This window comes from Sciurus vulgaris (assembly GCF_902686455.1).
Source record: "Sciurus vulgaris genome assembly, chromosome: 1".
Lineage (NCBI taxonomy): Eukaryota > Metazoa > Chordata > Mammalia > Rodentia > Sciuridae > Sciurus > Sciurus vulgaris.
The window spans coordinates 72,061,818-72,089,801 of record NC_136461.1 but is presented as its reverse complement, the minus strand read 5'-3'; the positions used below and the strand labels follow the sequence as shown (position 1 = coordinate 72,089,801).

At 33.7% G+C, this 27,984-nt stretch overlaps 2 protein-coding genes across 2 annotated transcripts in view; one reads left to right on the top strand and one right to left on the bottom strand.

The window, feature by feature from the left end:
- The first annotated feature begins 1,217 nt into the window (after positions 1 to 1,217).
- CTBS (chitobiase) lies at positions 1,218 to 16,418 on the top strand. The gene is made up of 7 exons (XM_079139891.1): positions 1,218 to 1,425; positions 4,576 to 4,714; positions 5,414 to 5,622; positions 9,291 to 9,462; positions 11,079 to 11,176; positions 11,463 to 11,624; positions 15,151 to 16,418. Exons 1-7 carry the CDS (start codon positions 1,258 to 1,260, stop codon positions 15,340 to 15,342), a joined length of 1,140 nt encoding a protein of 379 aa, XP_078996017.1. The 5' UTR covers positions 1,218 to 1,257; the 3' UTR covers positions 15,343 to 16,418.
- Positions 15,839 to 27,984, bottom strand: part of SPATA1 (spermatogenesis associated 1) — a 40,818-nt gene continuing 28,672 nt past the window's right edge. The window contains 6 exon segments of the mRNA XM_079140147.1: positions 15,839 to 17,052; positions 17,054 to 17,115; positions 19,427 to 19,525; positions 21,069 to 21,247; positions 24,503 to 24,628; positions 25,235 to 25,346. Of these exon segments, the coding sequence (XP_078996273.1) occupies positions 17,028 to 17,052; positions 17,054 to 17,115; positions 19,427 to 19,525; positions 21,069 to 21,247; positions 24,503 to 24,628; positions 25,235 to 25,346 (603 nt within the window). The 3' untranslated portion in view covers positions 15,839 to 17,027.

Here is a 27,984-nt window from a genome sequence, read left to right as displayed (position 1 = left end):
AATCCCCGACGGGATTAACTGAGTGGTAACAGGAGGCAGGTGGGGTGTGGCTGGAAGAAGTGGCTCACTGGGGGCGTGGCTATGGGGCATCTATTTTGTATTTGGAGAGTGGAGTCTCTCTCGGCTTTCTGATCGTCATGTGAGTCACGCTCTTCAGCCATGATGTTCTGCCTCACCTTGAGCCCTGAGGATTGAAGGCGACCTTCTATGGACTAAGATCTCTAAAACTGTGAGCCCTCAAATAAACTTTTCCTCCTCTACAATTGTTCTGGTTGGGTCATTTAGTCCCGGGCAGGGAAATAGCTGCCTAAAACAGCATTTCTCTTTTCATATTGTGTCTGTCTTCTTTGTTGACCTTAACTTTTAGGTCAGATTCTACTCAGCTCTGCACATAGACTTGTACAACATTTGAGAAATGTTTTGTCCAAAACCATGAAATAGGGTTAACTTGACCTAGACTTGCCTTGTCTCCTGTTTCCAAGGTTAAAGACACCTACCAGCCACCAAGACCAGAAGCACGAGGCCATGAAAGGAGTGAAAAGAGGTGGCACCGAGTTCCTGAAAGATCTCCATTTATTCCCAGAAAAGATAAAAATATCCCTGTGCTTTATTAGCCTATCCTCCTCATTATTCCCATCCTTATTCAAAAACTCCTCAAGCCCTTGGAGCTGAGAAGCCCATCTGTAAGCAACTGTCCCTTTTCTCCATTTGTAGCCACTGAATCTGGGTTCAGTAATGTAACTGCTTCGCGAGCGCCTTCATCTATTCCTTTGCTTTCTCATACTAATGGTTTCCAGCTTCCCGCATTTGGTCGCTGTCGTCTCTACTTCGTGGTGGGTCTGGGTTTTTCCTGGAGTTTGAACAAGAGAGGAAGTTTTGTATTTCAGCCTCCATCTTAACTCAGCACGGTTATCCCAACGACGGAAATCTTTATGGTCACTGCATCTATATCGCCCCGTCGTCCCTTCAAAGACACCCTACTTCTTCATTTTGGGGGTCTTCCTCTGTCCTTAGGATCCACAAGGAGCACCAAGCACCCGCGACGTAGATCGAAGAGTGTGAGGCGTGTTGGAATGAGCCGCAGAGCCGGTATTTATTCGGGTCAGCCACCCTGGCGCTGGGCGTGCAGGGCCCGGGCGCTAGCAGACTGCAGGGCTGTTCCGGGTGCAGCGCCATCACCCCCGCACTGTACTGCGCCGGGCGCCGCCCCACCTCCAACCCCGCCCCGCGCCCCGCAGACTGCGCTCCCCCGCGGGCATGTCCGGGCCGCAGCTCCCGCGCCTCCTCGCCCGAGCGCCCCGCGGCGACCCGGGGCTCGCTCTGGTGCTCTTGGTGGCGCTGGCGCCGCTGCTCGCGGCCGGGGCCCGCTGCCCGTGCCAGGAGCCCGCGCTCTGCCGCCCGATCAGACACCGCCCAGACTTCGAGGTCAGAGTCGCTCCGCTGCGCTTCCGGGTCTGGCCCTCCAGGCCGCGAGGGAAGTTAGGGTAGAACCGAGCCCTACCGAGTGGTGGTGGTGGTGGTGCTGACACCTACTTTGACCACTCGCCTAAGGCTGTCGTGTTTACGGATTGCCTTCGATTTATGGAAGAGGAAAGGGTTCAGACAGGTTAAGGAACTGCTTCCAAGTCTCAGGCTAGGCGGCTGCCTGGATGGGCAAGTGTTCAGAACCACAGCCAGCCGACGCCTCTCATCACCCTGCTCTGCTTCCTTCGGGAACACCCCGGGTGTATAAAGCAAGAAGACAGAATGTTTTGCTTACTTTTACTTTTTATACTTACTAGCCCTTTATATCACCCGCATACCACACCTCCGAGTTTATTTTATACCTCCTCCATCCCAACCTAACAGTTTATTTTTTTGGTGCTGGGGATTGAACCCAGGGGCCTTTAACCACTGTGTCACGTCCCCAGCCCTTTTATTTTATTTAAAGACAGAGTCTCGCTGAGTTGTTTAGGGCCTCGCTGAGTTGCTGAAGCTGGCTTTGAACTCGAGATCCTCCTGCCTCAACCTCCAGAGCTGTTAGGATTACAGGCGTGCGCCCCGCTCAACCTAAGTTTATAAGGCTTCTGGCAAACACTCTTTGGGGAAGCAATATGAAAACCATTCGGAGTTTGATGACTGACAAGAATTGGACAATCTAGGAGGCCAGAAGGTTTAGTCCAAAGAATCTTTCTTTTGTAGAAATAGGAACAATTCCTAATTCTTAATTTAGTTGATTAATTTTGAGGCAGGGGCATTTAAATGCCAATTTTAAAAAGTACATATACATATTTAGGAGAAGAAACAATTGGTAAAAATATTTTGGAGAACCTGCCTAGTGTGGAAACTTAACATCTTTCTGAAATAAATAAGTTTAGAGGAATTAAATAGCAAAAACAATTCATGATTCTTGGCAGCACTCAAACCATAAGAAGCTCAAAGAGGTCCAAAAAAGGCTGGCTATTATAGCTGAACATGGAAGCAAAGTAATTACTTGATTGGCTTTGGGTAGGTATTTGCCCTGTGTGGGTATAATCCGGGTAGAAAGTCCCTGCTGAGAGGTTAGTTGGTTACTGTTTAAGTTTTCCTTTTACTGTTTACATTGGGTTGCACTTATACTTAAGTAGGAATCCGAGGCACTGGAACTGAATGACTAACCAATTAAGTGGTTTTTGTTTAAGTCTGGCTTATTGTAGCTCACAATACTTTATAAAAATTAATTTTATAAAGAAGCAAAATTACGCATTATTTGTTCATAGTAAATGGATCTTTTATTGGACTTTTTTTGCATTCCTCAAATGGGAAATCTAGATTATATGCCTTCCCCCCACATGCCCAGATATACAATTATATATAATTGGGGAGTGTTAAGGGCTGGGAATTGAATCTAAGGCCTGTGCATGCTAAGCGTTCACTCTAGCCTAAATCAGTCAATTGGTTCATTCAGTTATTATTTTTTTCAGGATTTCTATTATATCACAGGTTCTCAATAGTTTTTTTTAGAAAACAAATTCAGCCTTAATTATCAGAATTAAAACTGGGATAAGGTTTGATAGAATTATGAGTCCAAAGATAATGGGCCATTCAGTTTCACATTCTGTAATTTTTATTATTTCATTCTGTGGTTGCTTAGCAGAAAAATGAGTTGTATAAAGATAATTCAGTTAAAAAAGAAGAGGTGGGGATTGAGAAAATTAAGAAATGTCTAACCTTTTAGTTGATGCTCCCCTGGGCCTCTCCCACATCCATTCTCACAGTAGCTTCCATTTTTCTCTCTTTAAAGCAAATCTTATGCCCCATCCCCACTTAAAACTAATGGATCCCACTTATTCCAGGTTACAATTCAAAATCTTGTGGTCTAAAATCATGATCTTGCCAAGACCTATACCACAGTTTTATGTGATTCCACATAAATTGAAGATTTCTGTGTTCTAGATGATCATCTCATTCCAGAATCGCAAATCCTCCTGATGTTTTTGCTCCTCATCTGAGAATGCTTTTTTTGTCCATTGAAAACCTCCTCCTTTGTCATTCCACAGATTTCAGTCCTCCCCATCTGGGAATTTACCTGCCTTGCCCGGGCTAGTGGGACCCCTTTATAAGGTCTTACAACCACTTGCATTTCTTTACAGCCTGCAATACTATTGTAGTTAACTCTCAACGGACTTGATCTGTCTTGTTAACCACTATGTCCCTAGTGCCTAGCAAAATACCACCCTCCCATTGTATTGGAATTCAATAAATATTTGCTGAATCAATTAGTACCTTGGGATAAAAGAAACATGATCAGTGAGACTTCAGAGTTTCTAGAATTATCTGAGGGGAAAATACTGGAGAAACATAGCATCAGCTGTCTTAGAATTGAACTATAATAGTATTCTAAGAAGTCAGCCTCATCAAAAAATATAGTAAATAATGCAGTAACTATGGTTTCAGCAGCAGCAGCCAGAAACCTGAGTATTAGCAAACTCCTTTCCCTTGCCTTGCTCATTCCCTTAGTTGCGAAGTCCTGTTAATTTGCCTCCTTTAAATCTCCCAGAATTACCTCATTTATCTCCCGTGCTCCACATCATCTCTTGCATAGATTCATGCAAGAGCTTTTCTATTATACCTCTGGTTTTGGCCTCTCTTTAATCCATTTCCCACTTTAGCTCAAGAGATTTTTCTAAAGTGAATAATTCCTCATTTTAAAAACTTTTATTCTTTTCCTTTCACTCAGGATAAAGTAGTAACTTTTCCACATGGCTTACAAGGCTCTTTGTGACTGAACCCCTACCTACCACACTCTGGCTCTTTTCTGTACTCTCTTTCTAAAATCTAGGCGCCACCCATACTAAATAGTTACCCAACCATTGTGCTCTTTCTACCTCCAGACCTTGTCACATGCACTGTTTCTTCCTGGCCTGTCCTTCTCCACTTTCCAGACCTGGCTAATTTCTCTGCCACCAGTTACATCAGGACCCTTATATCTCATTCACTCTTGGACTCTCAGTGCCCATCATAGTGCTTGATATATTGTGGTATTTAATATTATTTGGGTGGTCATCATGATATTCTTGATTTAAATGATGGTACTCATCCCTGTTTTTCTGGCAGGTATTTGTATTTGATGTTGGAAAGAAAACTTGGAAATCTTATGATTGGTCACAGATTACAACTGTGGCAGTTTTTGGAAAATATGACTCAGAACTTATGTGCTATGCTCATTCAAAAGGAGCAAGAGTAGTTCTAAAAGGTATGTTTTTACCAGATATCTATGTTTAGCCAATTGGTAAATTTATCTATCATTTGCTATAGTCCTAAAAAAAAAAAAAAAAAAAAAATCCTTTTTTCAGTCTGGTACATACCTGTAATCCCAGCTGCTTGGGAGGGTGAAACAGGAGGCTCAAGTTCAAGTTCAAGGCCAGCTTCAGCAATTTAGTAAGACCCTACCTTAAAAATTAAAAAGGGGTAGGGATATAGCTCCATGATAAAGTACCACTGGGTTTAATCCCAAGTATTTTAAAAAATTCCTTTTTTCTGTTCATCTATTTATTCAAACCTTAAAATTAATTTTATATACTACGAAATCCATTTTACAAATACAGATGTTTTTAAAGAATTAAATAAGCCACTATGATTTTGAGCAAAGTGTGACTGCCAAATTAGTGTGTTGACTTTTAGTCATAGTCCACAATTTCTGCTTCTAATTTGGGAATGATTTTACTCATTTTATTCATAATAGTTATTTTGGAGATTAGCAATAAAACAATAGCTTTATGTTATTTTGGTATATGATTTCTCCATTTAGAAAACTTAGATTTGGGCCTTAGTATTCCAAAATAATGAGATGTTTTAAAGAAATTTTGATCTCTTTGGAAATGGGTTTGTGAAATAAATAGCACTTAACTGAGAAAGCATATATATGTACAAAAGATGTCTATTTCTTCCATAGGAGATGTATCCCTAAAGGATATCATTGATCCTACTTTCAGAACATCCTGGATAGCTCAAAAACTGGATTTGGCCAAATCACAATATATGGATGGAATTAATATAGACATAGAGCAAGAAGTTACTTGTTTCTCACCTGAATATGATGCATTAACAGCATTAGTCAAAGAAACCACAGACTCTTTCCATCGTGAGATTGAGGGATCACAGGTAAACATTCATTTATTTTTTGGACGCTCCATATCTTCCTTATCAATATGAAGGTATGACTAATGTACTGTTTATAGTAATGGAATGGGGAAGAATTTTGGCACCTATTTCCTAAAAAAAATTCTGGAAGTTTTCATGTTATTATTTAAGTAATTTTATAGTACTAAGTGATCTCTTCAAACCAAACACTGGGATTACTCCACCTGCTCGGCTTGCATTGGGGTTATGGATATTGGATAGGCAATGGGGGCAGCAAGAATCAGGGAGGATCTACCTGGCTTTAACCAGTGCAGAATAGAAACAGGTGGTGCCTAGTCCTGGGAAAATGTCTCCTTTGTTCCATAGTCTGAATTATTTGCAGTGTAGTCAAGGCACAAAAAGGCTCAAAGGAATTCCTCCATCAGAGCTGTGACAATAGACAGTATACTCCCCCATTGCCATAATGAGCATGATTAGAGCAGAAAGCACAAGCATCTTGCCAGGCAATGTGTAGGTAACAAAAGATAATGTGGCTCCAGATCACTGCTTCTTAATCCTGGTCACATATCAACATACCAGGAGTCTTAAAAAAGAATAAACACTTGGATGTGCATACACATATATACTGGAGGCTCACTCCCAGAACTTATTATTCAGAAGGTTTGGGTGAGCCCAGAATCCAAATTTTAAATAAGTTTCATATGTGATTATAGTTAAGAACTACTAGGTTAGACAATGAGTTTTTCCTTGGTATCCGTGGAAAATTGTTTCCAGGACACCCTATCGATACCAAAATCTGCAGATGTTCAAGTCCCATACATAAAATGATGTAGTATTTGCATATAACTTATGCACAAACTTCTGCATACTTTAAATCATCTCTACATTATTTTTAATACCTAATACATTGTAAATGCTAAATAGTTTCATTTTTATTTTTACAGACTGCATTTTGATTCATTGTACACAAATGGGGTACAACTTTTTGTTTCTATGGTTGTACACGATATAGATTCACACCATTTGTGTAATCATACATGTACATAGGGTAATGATGTCTGTCTTATTCCACCACCTTTCATACATAGTTTTTATACCATATTGTTTAGGGAATGAATACAAGAAAATCTGTACATGTATGTGTTCGGTATGTAATTTAAAAAGTATTTTTGGTCTGTGGTTGGCAGAATCCACATATGCAGAACTAACTCATGTATGTTTATAATACTCATTCCATGATAGATCATCGAAAATTCTATGTTCTAAACCTGTCTCAAAATCACCTGGGAGTGCTTGTTTAAAATTTCCATAGATTAGCTGGCAAGAGTGATGCAGACCTGTAATTCTAGCAACTTGGGAGGCTGAGGCAGAGGATCACAAGTATGAGGCCAGCCTCAGCAGTTAAGTAAGGCCCTAAACAACTTAGTGAGACTCTGTCTTAAAAAAAAAAAATAAGCAAAAAGGCCTGGGGATGTAGCTCAGTCATACATTTCCTGATTGATACAGTAGATCTGTCCTGGGGAACTGCATTTTTACTAAGTGCCCTAGGGGATTCTGGTGTAGTTGGTTATGATGAATTTGAGAATAACTGGTAAAATAATAAATGATATGGGGACTGAGATCTCTTGATTTTATGAAAGTAGGGCAGGTTTGGAATTCAACTTTTTAGATGAGTACAATCAAGAATATGCCTGGCATATAGGGCACCATACCCTTTTGTTCCTCACAAGTTTTGGTCTCAGAAAAGTTTCCTTATTTCTCTAAATAGTTGTTACTAGTAGGTTAGAGATGGTATATATAACAACCTATTTGCCATTCCTTATTAAGCTGTAGTGAAAAGGCAAGATCAAAGAGGTTGACAAAGATCTTAGATAGGAAAACCTATTTCCATGTTTGAGGGGCAAGTAAAACAAATTTGGACTGCTATGTCATGTTTATACTAGGTGCACAGTAGGAGGTACAGTTGCAAAGATAGGCCATATTATAAAGATTATTCTGTACAGAATAGGTTACATGGGTAGAAGTGCGTTTTGGGAGATTATTCTATAGTAGTATATAAAACTAGAGGAGAAAGGAAGACTCGTTAATTACTAGCTCAAGTATCTGAAAATTACAGGTTTACACTTTGGATTGGGTTGATGGCATAACCCTAACACTCAGCGAATGTTCAATAAATATTCATTAATTAATAAAAAGGAAGGGCAGAACAACTGTGAGAGGCCACTCAAAGGACAGTGAGAGATTAGATTTGGGGTATGAGAGAAGGAAAGAGAGTTAGAAAATGACTCAAAAGTTTTTAAACTGATGACCAGAAAAGAAAACAAGAGCAAAATAGAGTCTGGAGTGGGAAATAAGTTTGGGGGAAAGATTGACGATTTAAGTTCACACAATTGTTGTGGTCATAGAATAAAGAGCTAGAAATGCCTTTGAAGAGTTCTTTTTATATCCTCAGTTTTATAGGTGAGAAAACAGACTCAGATGCCTTAAGTGACTTAGCAGTGGCATAGACTAACTTATAACCAAGTCTTTTGATTTCTTGTCTAATATGCTACTACTACTCCCTCAAAAACATAAGATTAATTATAACAGGAAATTCGGGTGAAAATATTTAGTATTCAGAAAATAGGTAAAGAATAATTAAATGGTTTTGAAATTTGTCTGCTTAGAGGCAGTCATTTATTTTATCTGATATGCTACTATAGTGTAGTTTTTGTTTTGTAATAGGAGGCAGTGAAAAAGTAGGGTCTAATATGTAAAAAATTTCACTTTGTAACCTATTTTGTGGTAGAACCATTGGGGAAAGCTTAAACTTGGAAAGCACAGCCTCCTTTAATGTGAATAGTTGAAGACTTATAGAGAGAGCTTTGAGAAAGTCCTGAAATGAGTTACTTAGATAAATTGGCCAAAATATAAAAAATTTACCTAAAGTATTTCAATTTTTTGAAGTTAATCAATAAGTGTTTACTAAATGTCCAATTAGGAAAAAAAAACAATTTTTAATGATAATTTTGAACATCTGTACACATTAACATAAGACTAACTAATATTTGATTAAGGTAATAAACATTTTAAAGAGACATCCTGTTGAATGCTGGCTTACCATTCAAAATGAAAGATATCACTGGTTTATCTGAATATTTCCATACAATAAGACCATTTAAATTATTTGTTCAACATATTGAGTTTATTAATCTATACCTGTGTGACAAATCATCCACTAATCTCTAAATGTAAAAATGGGTCAGATCTGCCATATAAGGTAATTGACTTATGGGCTCAAACTCACAACCCAGTTAGGCTGTGCTAACAACTTTAACAGTACTTTAAAAACTCTCATATAAAAATTATTTTTAGTGTGTCTTTACTCTCTAGTTGTTCAGTAGTCCCCCCATACCCTACTGCCATTAAACCTGCTTCTGAAGATATTTGGATTTAAATCCCTTCATCTATATAGTGCCCAGTTCTGGTGATTGTATGTCCAAATACATGTCTAGACCAATCCAATGTAGTTAAAAAGAATATATTTTGTAGAACTCTTCTTTTATGAGTGTTGAATCCTATATTCATATATGATAAAAGCAGTTATTTTTTCTTGGTTAGCATGAGACAGGAAAATAATTTTAAAAAACCATCTGATGTAATATGAATGTTTGATCATGTTACATAAAATGACATGTGTTTTTCCACAGGTAACCTTTGATGTAGCTTGGTCTCCAAAAAACATAGACAGAAGGTGCTATAATTATACTGGAATTGCAGATGCTTGTGACTTTCTGTTCGTGATGTCTTATGATGAACAAAGTCAAATCTGGTCAGAATGTATTGCAGCAGCCAATGCTCCCTATAATCAGACAGTAACCGGTAAGAATCTACAAGATGATCATTTATTAGTAACATTAATTCCAGAACCTTGAGCATTAAGGTATCTTTTAGAATTTCCAAGTTATTTATGTACCCTTTCCCATCTTTAAAGCTTGCTTGAAACATATAAAGATCACTTAATTCAGAGATTTAGTGTTTACAAAAAGTTTCAAAGTTTTTAAGTTTTCACTTAAGTCTTCTAAGAATTTTCCTAACACTGTGGGATAGATACATTATCACTAACCCTCCATTGTAGATGAGATGAAAGGATTTAAGTTCTCATGGTCTCACAACTATTAAGAATTCTACAGTTGTGATTCAGAAGTCCAACATGCTTGTCATGAAATCACATGAAGTAAATTATCTAGAATCTGACAGGATATTTTTGTTAGAATAATTAATGTTAAGTAATTTAATATCAGAGATAGTTATAATATGGTACCTACCAATCATAATTAATAGATTTGTCTTATTTAAAATTAGTACTCATAATATATAAAAAATATATTACTGTAAGAATTAAGAGTACTTCTGACCTATTGTTCACATGATATTGTCTTTGCATTATCCTCTACAAAGTTTGGTTTGTATTCCATCAATCAGTAGAATGAAAGATAGCTTGCTATTGCTATCTTTTGTACTCAATTAAAATTTCTGGGATAGTTGGTATTGAGATTTAGTTGCTAATTTATAAATAATTTTTTTTTTCATACAGAGGTCAAAGTCTTAGAAGCTAGCCTGGTTTTAATATATCCTAATTGACTAGAATAGTATGATCATAGCATATACTATTTAAATTTGAAAAATAACCATTTCTTTCTAATAAAATTACAAAGTAATTAATTTAGGATTCTCAAACTGTTTCATGGAAGAGATATTACTTTCTATCACTATAATGCTTTTTTTTTTTCAAAAATTTGGGAAATGAAGCATATCCCACCCTTCTTTGGGATAGTAATAGGGCAGAATAAATATTAAAGACTCTGAAAAGCAACAAATTTATGTAACTCAACATTCTAGGGAGTCTGGAAGTATCTCTTTGTAGCACTGGGCAAGAAAATGATTGACAGTACTAGAATTTGTTCATTTTTCTTTTTGATTCTTAAAAGTACAGATTATCTACTATAGAATAAAAGATATTTCTTTACTGCAGCTATCACTAGGATACTTACAGGATATTTGTAAAACATGGAATGCTTGTGCTTTTTATAAGAAATTCTGAGTGCATCACTGCCAGAAAGCTTACAATTTATAGAACTTCTAAGAAAGTTTGGAATCTAGAATATCAAATTTATCATATCTTTGCAGTGAACAGATAAAATTTGCATACTTTCCTGTAGTTATCATTCTTTCTACAATTAGATTTTGTGAAGTTTGTTTTAATAGGATCTTAATTGTTTTGGATGCTTTTTTTGATTCAAAAAGAAGTGGGTATATAGCAAAATATGGATTTATAATTCTTAAGGAATTACCTTTGTAATATTAGGGAAACACTTAGTATTTTGCCTAAATGTTTTTTTGAAGTTAGATTCTGGGTGGTTGCATAGTTTCTATGAACATATTAATAGATCTATGAGAAAAAAAAACAACGTTTTTTTCTCTCCCTATTTGACTAGGGTATAGAGACTATATCGAGATGGGCATTAACCCTAAGAAACTTGTGATGGGTATTCCTTGGTATGGTTATGATTATACCTGCCTGAATCTTTCTGAGGTAAGAACAGGTCATTTGTTATGTAGTTTTTTCCAATTATATATTTAGAGCCTCTTTTGTTTAATTAAGAATATATAAACTTTATTTAGATTTCTTACATATATTAAGACTAAAAATTTATTTTAAATTATTTAATCCCATGGAAGCTTCTGAAGGTCATACATTTCCATCTCATAATGAAATTTAATTTTTATTCTGTATAGTCAGGTTACCTATTTGTTGCATATATTTTATTTTTAATAGCTTTGTTTGATAATCTATAACATTAATATTTTTTCATTTCTAGGATCATGTTTGTACAATTGCAAAAGTCCCTTTCCGGGGTGCTCCTTGTAGTGATGCTGCAGGACATCAGGTGCCCTACAGAACAATCATGAAGCAAATAAATAGTTCTATTTCTGGAAGCCAATGGAATAAAGATCAGCTGGCTCCATATTATAACTACAAAGTAAGACTTTTCACAAGTTATAAACATTTATTCTTTTAATTTTCATATAACTATATATTTTTATAATTAGATATTTGGCATAAGAATTTCCATCAGTTTTAGGGTACAACATACAGACTTCTGTTTACATGAGTAAACTTGTTCTGTAATTAGAAACTTTAGTTTTCTGGCAGAGCAGTACTCTGGCCACTTCAATTTAGATGATGCTATAAAAACATGCATATCATAAATAGGACTTCCTTAACAGTTGACAATTATGTTACAAAATTTGCTTTCAAAAAGGGCTTTGGGCCAAAGTACATTTCAAAGTAACCTAAAGATTCTGATGAGAATCTTAGGGGAAAATGAAGCTGAGAATAGGAGCTGCATCATCAGCTACTTGACAATGGGAAAAAATGTATCATTTCAAATTTATTTCATAACTAAAACAAATTGTAAGTAAAAATTAGAAAAATATTACAAAAGAAAACCTGAAGAAATATTGTAATTGATTATTAGGTAGTATTTAATAAGTAGGAATTGATATACTAAAGAAGCAAAGTTATAATTTTCATAATTTGCCTTTAGCAAAACTTTCCACACCTTGAAAACCTAAGTACAAATAATCTTTGAATTTTATTTGGATTGTGTTGCTTTAAAAGGAGTCCTGAAATGATACAAGTTAATTCTAGGAAGCTTTATATTCTTGATTAATGATCTGATGCTCACATACAAACACACTACTATATATAATAAATATACATGCATATGCCTGTAATACCAATTACAAAAAAAAGCTTTCTAAACTTTATAATCAAGAATATAGATTATTAGTTAAACTGATGGCACTCTTAGAAACATTCTAGAAAAGTGTTTCATGGATAGTTTTTTTAAGGCTGTGGTAAAAATTACATATAATTTAATATTATGTAATATGAAATGATAGTGTACACTATGATGTACTGTTTTAATAATCCTTAATTTTTCCTTAATGAAAAGATCAGGAACAAATTATTTTTTTTAAAAATTAAATTTTTAATTAGCAATAAAAATTTCATATATACATATATTTGCTGTACAACATGTTTTCTTATATACATATACTACAGAACAGCTAAATCAAGTTACTTAACATAGGCATTACTTAACATACTTACCTTTATTTATGGTGAGATCATGTAAACTCTCACAATTTTTAAGTACACAATACACTGCTATTAACTAGTCACAATAGCATATAGATCTCTTAAATTTACTCCTCCTTTGACAATATCTCACATTCTCCCCACCCACTGCCTCTAGTAACTACCATTTTAGTTTATATGAAGGAACATATTTTTGTTTATACCTTAGTATGTGTATTTTATTTACTGTCTACAAATCAGTTCATTTTTAAGTATTTTTATTTATGTATTAATTGTACATATTAATGGGATTCAGGGTGATATTTTAACACTTGCATACTGCATGCACTGAATTTCCCCTTTCCTTATTATTTCTTTATGTTTGGATCCTTTGAACTCTTCCCTTTTAGATCTCCACACATTATATAATAGGTTACTGTGATCTATAGTCATCTCTTTGCTGCAGAACACCAGAATTTATTCCTTTTCTCTGTGTTTTGGTATCCAATATCCAACCAGAACATATTTTTGATGTTATAGAATTCAGAAAACTTTTTGATGACCGTCGAAGGTCATTTAATGGTATTTAAGAAAACAATATAGTTATAATTGTTTTGTTCTTTTTTTATTATAGAATTCTGTAGTAAGCAAAGTCAAGTTTCTGTTGTTTGAAAAGAATTCATTCTGCTTTCTTCTGCTGTTTCAGCCCTAGCAGCTTCATTTTGGACTCAATATGCTATATTCCTAAAGCATATAGGAAGATCTATATGCTTTAATCAGGTCTAAATCAATTGATTCACCCTTCAGTCCTTCACTATTATGAGACATTTGAAATTTCTCAGCAATATCAAAACTCAACATACTAAGTAGGATGGAGGCAAATTTAAAAGTACATGTGTTTGGGTTTACCAAAGATTTTTCATATTTAGATGCAGGTTCTGCAAGCTGCCCTTTGATAGTGAATCACAACTGTTACTACCCTACGCATGGCTTTGTTTAGAACCTAAAATTGTTAAAGGATGGGATACAAGATATAGGATGCAATATACTTGTATGTAATGAATCTACTATACTTATTAATTTACCAAGTTACTAGTGACCTTCAAATTAATCATCTAAGGAGAATATTCTAACTCCAGAAGTACTACCATAAATAAAAATTGGCTGGCATTTATTCACAATTGCAGTTTCCCAGAGCTATATAAAAATTAGTAAGTTACTTTTAGTCACATGTTTATTTTTACCTTGTATCTTTTTTTCTCCTTCCTTTACTCTTTTGCCTAGATATGCTCCTTTCCTTTTTTCTCTAACTCTTACCTAGTAGCTCAAGTGCTTCCTGAAAGAACAGTACAGAGCAGAAAGTGAGAGTGTAAAATCAGGCTGGGTCTGGTGGCTCATGCCTGTAATCCCAGTGGCTTGGGAGGCTGAGGCAGGAGGATCACAGAGCCAGCCTCAGCAACTTAGCGAGACCCTGTCTCTAAATAAAATATAAAAAGGGCTCAATGGTCAAGTGCCCCTGGGTTCAATCCCCAGTACCAAAAAAAAAAAAAAAAAAAAAAAAAAAAAAAAAAAAAAAAGAGAGAGAGAGAAAGTGAGAAAGTGTAAGATTGGAACCTAATTGATGATTCTTAATTGGGCCTGTGTTAAGTCACCCAAGTCACCCCTAATAGCCTCTTAGAATTCATTCTGTAAGACCAGGAAAAGGAGGTACTTTCCTCCTCCATTGCCATTACCTTTTGATTTGGCTGATTCATCATAAACAAAACCATATGGTGAACTCCTAGCCAGGCACACTTCCAGAAACTGTGGGAAACACAAAAAAGTATGTAAGCTAATTTTAAAGGACCAAAGTAGAAGTTCTAACTTCAGCTGCATATCATAATTACCTAATGGAACATTAAAACACAAAACAAACAAATATACATCCTAGCACCATTGCTGGAGGATTTTGATTCAATAGATTTCATGTGGTATGGGGCCCAGGAATATGTGGGGGGGAGGTTGTTGGTTTTTGGCCTGCTGGGGATTGAACCCAGGGCCTTGCACATGCTAGGCAAGTGCTTCACACCACTGGCCCATACCCAGAGCCCAGGGTCTATCTTTTTAAAACCTCTACAATGATTCAGATATGTATCATGGTTGATAATCATTTAATCAGATCAAGGAAAGAATCTTAGAATATGAGAAGGACCTTAAATAGTTTACATGAGGAGGCTCATTTTTATAATCTTTGTTGTTGTTAAAAATGCCATAAGCACTGATCTCTAGGAAGTATCACATATAGAACTGTGGAATAATAGAGCAGGAAAGTATTGTGCTGTGAAGTTTTCATTGTTTGCTTTTTGAATAATTTTACTTAAGAAAACTTTTTCCCTTTTACTGCATTGAATACCTTAAATTTCCATTTTAATTTATTTGTGTAGGATCCTGCTGGCTATTTTCATCAAGTGTGGTATGATAACCCTCAGAGCATTTCTCTCAAGGCGGCATATGTACAAAACTGTGGCTTACTGGGCATTGGCATGTGGAATGCAAACTGTCTTGACTACTCAAAAGATGCTGTAGCCATACAGCAAACTGAAGAAATGTGGAAAGTCTTAAAGCCAAAGACGTAACAGAGGTGAACATCTTGTTAAACTCTGAAGACTTAGAAAAATTATCAGTATAAATAGATCTAGTTTCCTGAAGAGATAAAAAATACATACATTTTTGTCATGTTGCTATATATTTAGATACTAGAATACTGAAAAAGCAGATAAATGGTTTGATGGAATTTGAAAAAAAAGAGATAAAAATCTTAAATATTCAGGAACTAAAGGCATGAAAGAAGTCAACTTACATGTTAAATCTTCCTCTTTAGTATGTTTCAGCACTATAATTAGGAAAAATTTCTTTCAAAATTTTATTATGCCTAATTTTACCCCAATATTAAAAAACACAAATAAATGCTAGTTTAAAAATATGTATAACTTGAAGTGGAAATTGTTTACTTAGAATAGAGTTTTAAAACATAGTCTTTGAGAAGCAGTTTGTTTTATACTTTTTTCCAATAAATTTTAAAACTGGAATTTAGTGTCTTCTCTTTAGTTTCATCAAAATGATGAAAATAAATTTTCTGCTTCCTGACTTGATATAGTACATACTCATGTTCTCTGAGGTATTTGAAATAATGTCACTTAAACTTCCTGATAGTAAGGGGGAAAAAAGGAATACAAAGAATTAAATGTACTCACAAAATACAAGAATAGAAGATAACAGTAATATTGTGAATTAGTAAAGCAGAGCTACATAATATTTTCAACCCAATTATTTTTATAAGACTTAGGTGTGGAATGTTTTTACAATAAGAATAATGGTGTTAAATTTGATTCTGCTTATTGTCATTTATATTTCCAATTATTCATGGTTAAAATTTTCTTTTTCTGCATCTTATTTTACTTTTAATTAACTAAAGATGTTGAGTATTTTCTCAACTAGTTCCTTTTTCTAGAAGATTAATTTTATGCAGAGCACTTTTCCAAACATAAAGAAGTTTATTTTCTTTCATAAGGTAATTAAGAACATTGTGCTGCATTTGTTCCTGTAAATAGAGAGATTAAAATTTTGTATCCTTGAACTCTAGCTTTATATTAATCCTGTCTTTCCTGCACCTCATCCCCTCCAAAGTAGAATAAATGATGATTCAACCATCTGTTACAATAATACATTTCTTATCTACACAGTTGTTTATGACAGAATAAAACTAACCATTTCCCTATTTTATTGAACTACCTCATGTTTCTAAAAGAATCTCTCCATTTCAAAATTATTTTTAATTTATATTTAAAATAAGTTAATAAAAATTCTTAGATATTAATTTCTATCACAGCTTTGATATACTTGCTATTAATCAAAATTTAATAAGCAAATTTAATCTCTTCATGCAAACACAATATTTATTAAAATATCTTTTTCTTTGATATTAGATTTTAGTTATATTAGCTTTTAAATTTTATCACTAACAACAAAAAGTCATTTTAAATTTATAAAATATAGCACTGTAAAATAATAGGTATTAGACTGGAAATCTTCAAAAGTAAACATCAACTATTTAGTTTTATGCTACATCAAGTATTTCCTGAAACACTTTGTAATATCCACATGAAAAGTAAAGAGAGATAAAGCTTATGATTTTTAAAAAATTTATTTTTAAACTGCTACATGGATCTTATGATTTATATAATGCACTGCTAGGAGAACAAGGCTTAATCTGTTCAAATAAATATTGAAAGTTTTCAACAAATAAGTTAAATTTACATACCTAATTGAGATTGAAAAGATGTATTGGTTTTCTTCTGTGCCATTTCAGCTTTCAGTGTTCGTAAGTCTGAAACTGCTTGTTTTCTCATCTATAAAAATAATTACCTTTCAAAAATGAACTTCATTGTACTCTTCTAGGAATAGGTCAGAATTGTCATTTTTGTAACTGTTTTAACTGCCTTCTCTCATTTGCCTTCCATGCCTTCATTCCCTCTGGATTACTACAGTAAATTCATAGGTCATAAATCCTGTTTAATAACTATGCTTATATAACTAGATGTGCTATGAGATAATTTCCTTTCTTAGTATGTAGAGATGATACAACTGAACTGTCCTAAATAAGGTGAGAAGGAATTTTATTTTTTCTTAAGCCTTAAAAATCTGTTGCTATCAATGGGTAAAGAAAATAGTAGAAAAACAAATAACTCTGAAATGCAAAAAAAACAAAAACAAAAACAAAAACAAAAAAAACCCTTAATATCTAGTCCTTAGGAACTAAATAGATGTTGAAGAAATATAACGGTTTTTACTCTGTACTAAGCACTCTTCTAAGTGTGTTAACCCTTTGATTTTTTTCAAACTTTTTTTGAGGCAGACTCTATTATTTAATCCCATTTTATAATAAAAGAAACCTGAGACCCCGAGAGGCTAAGTACCTTGCTCAAGGTGTAAAATTAAGAAGTGTCACAGCCACCTGGAACTAGAGCCCTTGCTATTCCAGGTACTGTCTGTGGACAAACAGCATTAGCATCACTTACAAGCTTATTAGGGATGAAGAATCTCAGGATTCCCCCAGTCCCACAGAAGCTGCATTTTAAAACAAGCTTTCCAAGTGATAGCACATTAAACTTCAAGAAACACTACTTATGCTGTACTATCTTGAATAAATATGGCTGCAACAGACTTAGGCTAGATTTCTCTCCCTCAGTTCTGTATGTTATAGGTAGGGGTGCTTTGGGTAGTTCATTCAGAAATCAATTTTAACTACGTACTGCAGTTATTTGTTATGTGCCAATCTGGCACTATGGTTAAATACAGGAAATGTTTTCCTAGTCTGTTAGCTGAAAACTTTGTTCTCTTTTTTCTTCTTGATCATCTTAATTTTATTCTATTCAGGTTCAAACCATAAGTGATATTTATAAGGTTAAAAGGTACAAAGAAAGTAGGATCTACTTAGCATGCTTTCCAAAAGAAAAGAGCATTGGGGAGTCATAACTGAAGGCTCTGGGGGCATTTTAATTACTCCTTTCTACTCACCCAACTAGCTTTCAGTGTACAAGTTTCCATCTTGGCTTTCTTTATTACATGTTGCCTACATATAGTTTTCCATCACTGAACTAACTGTTTTTGAGTCTATGTTGTATATGAATGTTTACCTCATAGTTTGTTAAAAATTATCCTTTTCTCTTTTCTTCTTAACTTTTAAACTTCTTAGTGCTGAACCAGGGTTTACCCTCGAGAATGCTGCTAAGTGAAAAGAACCTAGAACTACACTGTCCAAGATAGTAGATAGGTGCCATATGTAGCTATACAAATCAACTAAAGTTTAATGAAGTTTAAAATTCAGTTCCTCATACAAGCTACATTTAAATGCTCAATATCCATAGGTAGCTAGTGGGATGGTGAGATATGGAACATCTTTATCACCACAGCTAAATCTAGAAGGGGATCATTATTCTGTTTCATAAAGCTTTCTGATAAAGGGTGAATGGAGGACATTCCTCTAATTATCATTCTTATTTTCCTGTTCTGTGTATTATAACTTGTGTGAAGATGTAAAATTATCTTCTGTTTTATGTTCAACTAAAGAACTTTTAAAGACATCTGTATTCTGAGATTATTCCTATCATGTGATAATTATACAGGTTTTATCAAGTAAGTAAAATATGCCCAGAACCCTCTATGAAGCATCTACTATACACAATGTCCTATGGAGGAAACAAAGTTTACTAATTGGCAGTCTCTGCCCTGAAATAACTTAGTTTTACTAAGATTCATAGTAAAAACAAAAACAAAAACAAAAAATATATATGCAGATAACCAGAGAGAATGAGATAATTCCCCAGGTAGAGGGGAAGAAATTAAATGGGATTTCAGAGGAGAAGTCAGAGGTTTGTCAGACATTTATGAATGACTCTAATATAGGAAAACTACCTTAAAATATATTTTTGAGAATATACTGACTAGAGTGAAGTTCTACTAAATTTTCCTTTGGCCTTGCTATAACCTGCATCTTTTCACAGAATATAGTTTTTCATTCATGCTGTTTATTGTTAAAGTAACAATTTTAAGAAAGTCAATCCTGACTATCCTTTTACTATTGAGAAGAAAGTTAAAACACCAAAATATTTTAATTTTATTTCAAGATGAATGTTATAATCTGATTAAGATATAAATTACCTTAACTTCTATAATAAGTTTCATTTTATCAGTATCCAATTTTCTCTTAAGTTGGTCAATTGCATGCTGTACCTCAGTGATCTGGATTATAAGGTTATTCTGTGTGAGATATAGAAAGATGCATTTATTTAGCATAACATCTGTATATTTTAATGCAATGCATGTTATACTGCCTTGAAAACAAACTGAACTGATAAATAACAAAAAAATCATAAAAGAATTCCATAAAATAAACATTGTTTTAATATAAATTATTGTTACTTTCTGTTTATTTCTTGCACTTTAGGGACTACTTTCTCTTCTATCATTGTTCATTTATTATTTAAAAAATAATTTATATAAGTTACCATTAAATTAGCACTATAGAAACCAATAATTATTACCAAGAAAAGAATATGCTAGGTTTAAGATACCAGCATGAATTTAGAAATTGACATGCTTTTATTAGCTGAATCAGATTGGAATTTTTTTTTTTTTTTTTTTTTTTTGTGCTGGGGATTGAACCCAGGGCCTTATGCTTGGGAGGCAAGCACTCTACCAACAGAGCTATATTCCCAGCCCCTGGAATATTTTAAAATAATAATGGAATACTATATTTTATATAAGAAACATTTTAATACAAAAATATTAGTTATAATAAGACTTTTTGGTCACTTTGTTCAAAAAAGTTTATGAGGTATAGTGGTCTTCACTAATGAAGTTATTTAAGAATTTAAACATGTTGAACTTGATAAAATTGTAAGATAAATTATCAGCTATGCTTAAAAAATAGTCTACTAATATGGACAAATAATTATTTGAGCCTATTTGGATTTTATATTATACTTATCAAAAATAGTAAACTTTTAATATTTCTTCATCTCTGAAGTTAAATTCTTACTCTTAATCATAATTAACATTTTAAAATCATTTGGATGTGATCAATCTAACAAAAATCAAATTATTAAATGATCTGAAATTTTTTGTCATTTAATTATATGGTGGAATTACTCCAAAATAAATTTCATGTGTCTGATCTAAGTAAGATTCAAGACTATCTCAAAAAATTGAATTGATCAAAATTTCATTAGAATATCAGTATCTTTAAACTCTGTGGGTATTGTAACTCACCACTTCACACAAAAAGCACTGTAGTAAATGCTATTTGCTCCCTACCCTACCTACTTCATTAGGTATTTATCTCTTTGACATGAAATTAAGAAATAATAGTGTAAGTCAGTGCATAGTACTCTTTGGCAATTATTATTAGGCCACAGTTAGGCCTGTTTGTTCCCCACCAGACTAAACAGACAGATTTATACATTCTGTGATACAGAGATAGGTTTCTCTCCTGTTTTAAAGACAGATAACTCTACTTGTCATTGGCAACTCTTTTGCTACTATTAGAAAAAGCAGTCTAATGATGAAGCCAACATTAAAAGTAATAGGGAGGAAATATCAGAGGCGTGCGTGCAGATGCTTTGAAAACATTTTTAATCTGCTGACTATATCTCCTCAGCAGCCCTCCTCCCATTACATGAGGTCATGAATTTTGTTACTAAGAAAGTCAACTCAAAGTTTTGTTACCTGTAACCCAAAGCATCCTAAATACAATAATACAATTATAAATGTAATTATAGAAGTGGGACACATTTAGTAGTACCTTAGAGTCTGTGATATTTGCCAGATTCTTTGGTCTCATCTTGATCTCCCTGGCTTCAAGTTGCATGAGCAGTTTTTTATAATATAGTTCCAAATCATCTCGAAGTTTTGTTAAAACCTCCTCCAATGATGCTGTGACTTTCTTTGTTTCCAAATATTTTTTCTTCCAACCATCAAAAGCTGCAACAAAGAAACAAACACAAAGTTTGAGTATGGTTAAAGGATTAAACTTTTCATTGTGGAAAGGACCCTAGCCTTAATGTCAATTTAAATCATTTTCCTCCTTTTCTTCTCCATCTCTTATATGCTTAGTACATTAGAGTTAAGGGAAAAATATTTGTTGGATAATAGAAGAAAGCACCTATTACAATAAAATAATGATACATTGGGAAACTACAACCAAGTTCTCCTTTGAACATATAATTGTTTCTTAAAAAGGGCTGGGGTTGTAGCTCAGTGGTAGTGCATTTGCCTACCATGTGAAACACTGGGTTTCATCCTCAGCACCACATAAAAATAAATTTAAAAAAATAAAGGCATTGTGTCCATATACTAGTAAAAAAAATTTTAAAATACAATCTATACCAAAATATAAATTTATTTCAATTACTTGTTTCCATAATCCTATTTGAAATCATTATTTATATAATTAAAACTTTGAAGTGAAAGACATATTTTAAAAGATTTCTTTCCTTATTTTTTTCAGTCCCCACAATGACTTACATTTTGTGTAAACAGCTGATTTGGATTTTTTATTTATTTAAATTATTACAAATATTTGTTCAAAATTCTGTAGGGGCAGGGACAAAATCAGAAAGTAAACACTACCAGCCTAGAAAATCACCTTGATAGCAATACAAACTTAAATACAAACTTAAGAAGATAACAACTAGTATACTAGTATATCAAAATATGCATGTCTTTCTTTTATATTAGCATAGAAATGAAAACGCCAAATTAAAAGTTCTACATTATAAGGCAATTTAATGACAGTTACATAGCTGTATGAAACTTTGGCTCAATATTTTATCTATTTTTCCCATGCCCTGTTATCCAATCCATCAGCAGGTTCTACTGGTATTAATGCCAAAATGTTTCCAACACCTGGGATATTCCACATTCTTCAATGCTACATCTCTACTCAATACTCTGTCCTCTTTTGTCAAGATAGTTGCATTGTCTTCCTAACTGGTGTCTCTCTGCTTCTATTTTTGCCCCTCTAAAGGCTATGTCATATGGCAGTCATTCTGATTTTTTTTTTTTTGTTTTCTTTTCTGCAGTGCTGGGTCTTGAACCCATGGCCTTGCTTTCTACCATTGAGATATATACTTCACACTCTCAAAAATTTTTTTAAAAATAATGTAAATCCCTAGCTTAAAATCCTCCAATAATTTCCCACCTTACTTGGTATTCCAGTTTATTAATTCTAAATTCTGAATTGGCTTGTCTGCACGTTGCTGAACTTTGTGATTTTTTTCTATAGTCTTCCTTATTTATCATGCTACAACCACACTAGCCTTATTTCAGGACCTTGAGATCATGAGATTATTCTTATCTCTGGACCTTGATATTTAGTGTTCATTCCATTCATCTTGCTTTCCTCCTATTTCTTTATATGCCTGCCTTGTTAATTCTCAAATCCTAATGATATCTCCTCAGAGATGCCTTCCCTGAAAACCCTAGCTAAAACATCTTTCCCGTGCCACATCACTCTTTTTTATGCTCTTTAAAATTGACTTTTCAGTTCTGATCAGTAACTGATATTATTTTAATTATTTGCTTATTGCCTTTTTCCTACCATTTGGAAGCATGTTCCTTAAGAGCAGGGTCGTGTCTGTTTTGTTCACTCTTGTATTCTTCAGTGTTTAAACCAGTCTGGTACACAATAGGTTCACTAAATATTTGATGGTTGATACATACCTTTTATCTTGAAACATTACTCTTGAAGAAGAAACCAACTGATTTTCCCATTTTATAGAAAGAATGAGAAGCACAAAGAGGAGAAATAATTTGCCTAAGTAAAAGGTTGATCTGGTGTTAGAATTCAGGTCCTGTGATTTCTAGTCCATTGTTCAACTCTGTCTGATAAAATCACTCTTTTAACACTGCTATAAGGTTGAGTTACTGCCACCACTTCCAGGATAATAATTTAACATTTTGAGGCAGTTCAGAAATATCTCCTCTGATATTGTCTATAATCTTTAGCTGGTTCTAGTATTGAAACAACAATTTTGCTGTAAATTGAGAATCCTAAAACCAGTTGTTCCATATATGCCTTTTATTCTCTTTTTAAATTTTTTTTTGCAGTGCTGGGGATCGAACCCAGGGCCTTATGCTTGCAAGGCAAGCACTCTACCGACTGAGCTGTAGCCCCAGTCCACCTTTTATTCTTAAAACCTTCAAAAACAATCCAGAATGTAGGCCTCTCAAATGATTTAACATCTCTCAAACCGTTATTCTGTACTTTCTTTACTTAGGCTCATTTTTCCATTTCTACAAATCCTAAGGACACTGTTTCTAATTCTTCTGCAAGAAATCTACCTTCATTCCCTGAATTCTCTCATTCACTTACTTTAGCAAGGCAGAGTGATGCACATATCCTCAAATTAAGCAACTAGAGAAATTCAAAGGACTCAAGTTGGCTCAGAGAGTAAGTGATATTCAAGTTGATCTTGAACAATTAATAGGAAATACCCATATGAACTGGGAAAAAGAGAGTAGGAGGAAAAGGTAGGAAAAAAAGAAGTGACTGGCAGAGGGAAAAGTATACCTGAAGACCTGAAGCTAAGAAACACTTCAGATACTAGCAACTCTATAAGTTCCTGGAAGCCTCCCTTGATTTCTTCCATCTGATTTAGGTGTTCTTTCTTTGTACTCCTATCCATAGAATTTTGTAATTCATTTATCAGGAATGTATCATTAATGCTTAACTTACTCCCCACTGGACCATGAGACCTAAAATGGTAGGGAAAAGATAGTATCTGTCTATTAGTGTCTCCTCAGTCCCTAGAACAGTGGCTAGATTCAGTAAGGCACTTAATAAGTACTTATTTAATAAATGAATAGAAGAATGAATAAATAAATGAACTTCAGTTATAAAAAATTTATAAAACCCAAATTCATTTATTGTATGAGCTGAATGATTTTTGTTTTCTATATTGAAATCATCTCAATTGTGTACCACTTTAAATATATCAGCAAAATGGTAAATATTTTTTCTTTTTTAATTTTTAAATTTTTTATTAGTTCATTTTAGTTATATATAGTATTACAGTTCATTTTGACATAATTATACAAGTATGGAATATAAGTTGCTCTAATTCAGTCCCTAGGACTTCCCTTCCCTAAAACAGTAAATACTCTTTTATCCTAAAAGTATCAATTCTTTAAGGCTTGTTTTCTTTATAGTTATAAAATTTAAATAATAAACTTTACCATGATATCGTTTCACTTTGCTTTGATCAAATAGCTTTTCAACTTTTTTTATTAGTTCATCTCTAATTCTTTCCAGATATCTTCTTTCTTCCTTTACTTGTTTCATTTGTTCAATAATCTTTTCTCCTAAAGAAATTGTAACCCATATTCATCAATGCCAAAAAGCTAAAAGATTGCTCATGTCATAAAATATGGAGTCTAAAACAGCAAGAATAAATTTTACCCCAAACTCTTGCTTTTCATGTTGACATTTACCATTCTGGAGAGTGTGGAAGAATCTTTTTGATTTCTAAGAGTAGATTTATAAAACAGTGTATCTCTTTTGCATTTATATGTAGGTATTTGTAGGAACTAGGTAAAACTCAAATAGTATGTTTATATTTTTTGGTTTAATTCTTTTGGTAAAATTTATCTTAGACCCAAAGTTATTTTATCTTATGTGGAAAAAATATATTTTAGAGTTCATCAGTGACTGAAATACAGCATTCATATAATTTCACTTTTACTATAGTAAATACATAATAAAATTTACTATTTGAACCATTTTTAAGTGTACAGATCAGTGACCTTAAGTACATGTATCCACACTGTTGTGCAACTATCACCATTGTCCATCTCCAGAACTCTTGTACCTTTACAGTCTGAAACTCTGTACCCATTAAACAACTCTCCTTTAACATATTTAACTTTACTTCACAGAATTATCTATACTTGTGATGTTACAGTACTTACTCTCGATCTTTAATAGAGATATATCAGTTACTCCTGAAGAAAGAACAGGTGGACAAGGAAATGAAGGAAAATCAGTGAGATCTGGCAGGGTGATTCGATCCTTTTCACCTGTCTTTAAGCAAACATGAAAGTCAATAAAATCTTGTAGGGTACACACTCTTTTTCCATTTGTTTCTAAGTACAAGGTAGCACTCACCAGCAATACCTTTTTTATACAGTGACGAACTCCCACATTCTCACTCAGGCTCCAGTCTCTCCATTCCATTATTTTACAAACATTATATCCAGGCATTCAAACAAATTTTTTAAAAAAGAATCCATTATTTTTCTTTCCAAACATTTCCAAGATTTCTGACCTCAGTTACTTGACATAAGTTTTATAAGATAGCTATTGATTTTTTTATCTTGAGTCAATTTTGATATTTGCTTAGAAAATCAGTGATTCTGTCATGTTTTCAAACTTTAGCATAGAATTTTACATTTTATTATCATATACCACATCTCTTTTGTGTTTGTGCTTATATTGCTTTCATCTTTCCTAATTTTCATGTTTCTACCCTTTTTGATAAACTGCCCCAAGCTATTCCAAGTTGACATTTCTCCCACTACTACTTTATATAGATTTTGAATTTTTATCAGTTCTGCTAGATTTTTAATTCTCATTAGTTTCTACTTTTTAAGAAATATTTTTCAATTATAGATGGACACAATATCTTTATTTTATTTACTTATTTTTATGTGGTGCTGAGGATCATCGAACCCAGCGCCTCCCACGTGCTAAGCAGGTACTCTACCACTGAGCCACAACCCCAACCCTATTTTCTATTTTTAACTTCAAGCTCTAACTCCTTTTTGTTTTATTCTTTTTGTAGCTTATTTTATTTCATTGTTATAGAACTTAAGTTATCCCACAGGATAAAGGAAACTACCTAAATTAGAATTTCTCTGTACATATTTCCAACTAACCTAAGAAAAGCAAAAAAAAAAAAAAAAAAAAAAAAAAAAAAAAAACTCCCATAACTTATGCCTATCGCATGGAACACAGAATTCTTCAATTTACATGTAAGTGGGTAAATAAGAACCCTAAAGTAGAGTGTGGGCAGGAGCTCACAGATGAGCAGAGTCAGATGTAGATTTTCTACAGGGAGTACTACACATAGATAACATGGGAAATGTCAACCATGGTTAGGTCAGGAAGGAGCATCTCACTGGAGTGGAGAAGTACTGAGAACAAGGAGATAACCTGGTAGATCACAGTACTTCCTATGAAGGTACAAAAAAAAGGGCCTAAAAAATGTAGGAGGCTAGAAGTGGTAATCATGGGAAGACAATTTCTGAGAGAGAGGAAAATGCTTTGGATGGGAGAGGTGTCTCTTGGGGGATTGGTTGGTAAGAGAAAAAAGAAAATATCAAAGATAAACACTCCATTGAATTAAGTTAGTATAAAAGAATAAAAAATAAACAAGAAAAAATCAAAACCAGACCCCGTCCCCCAAAAGCCTCATTTATCAAAAAAGAAAGAACTGCATTTCACTATAACAGCAGAAGAGGGTGCTCCTGATCTAAGAAACAAAATAGGTCACCACTCACTTCCTAAGAATACCTGTTACTATTGTAACAGAAAAATCAAGCACAAATAAACATGAGCATCCACAAAGTAATTCAGGATCCAGAGAGTTGCTTATGAAGGAAATTTCATAAAAATTGAGGGCTAAAATCAAAATGAAAAAAACCTGGAAGTACAGAAAAAGTTGATGTTACCAACATATATTAAATAAAATTGATCAAGCATTTGCAGATATCAATAAACACTATAAATTTTTTTTTTTTTAATGAGAGGCTGCAATTGTAGCTCAGTGGTAGAGCATTTGCCTGGCATGTGTGAGGCACTGGGTTTGATCCTCAGCACCACATAAAAATAAATAAATAAAATTAAGGTATTGTGTCTACCTATCTACAAATAATTTTTTTTTTATTTTTTAAAAAGAATGAAAACTGAAAACAACAGGAAAGGTGAGGAGATTAGACTATAAGAATAGTACAACAATGTAACATTCTTAAAGTGGAAACAACACAACTAAAAATAAATGTGAAGGAAGGAAAAAAGGTAAAAGTAGAGCAAGTCTTTTGATTACCCCAAATATATTAAGTAGGAGTCAGAGCATAATTTTAGAGGTAATAAGTCAAAAGCAGAAGCATAAATTTTTAAAAAGAAAAAATGAAATACCAAGAATACCAGTATAAAGGTAAACACTAGAGTGAAAATTCAAAACTTCTTAAATGCCAGAAGGAAAAATAAAAAAGCAAACGTGACAAAATAACTATAACATAAAACAAAATGACATCTAAGACCGAACACATCAGTCCTATCAATAACTTAAATGGATATAATTCATCTAAATAAAGATTTTTAGATGGTTCACAAAGTAAAATCTAACTTAGGAATATACATACGAGAGACAAAACAAAGTGATTCAGAAAGGCTGAAAAAAGGAGGGTGAGGAATGAGAATATAGCAAACAAATACAAAAAGAAAGCAAAGAATCTCAATATTCAATAAAGAAGAATTCAGGCCAAAAAACACATTAGTGATATATTATTTCATAATGAAAAGTAATAGTACATGCGAGTAACTTTTTAGAAACCACAAGAAATGCAAGGATATTTAATTCTAACATATTGTTCTCAGTCTAAAACAGAATGTGGAAATAATAAGTAAGAACATCAAATATCAGCAAAGGAGACCACAG

Bases quoted from the DNA above. Each gene is read 5' to 3' on its own strand.
- CTBS (XM_079139891.1), top strand. From the start codon at position 1,258: ATGTCCGGGCCGCAGCTCCCGCGCCTCCTCGCCCGAGCGCCCCGCGGC. The intron at 9,463-11,078 runs GTAAGAATCTAC...CTATTTGACTAG, and splicing joins CTATAATCAGACAGTAACCG to GGTATAGAGACTATATCGAG. The intron at 11,625-15,150 runs GTAAGACTTTTC...TTATTTGTGTAG, and splicing joins CTCCATATTATAACTACAAA to GATCCTGCTGGCTATTTTCA.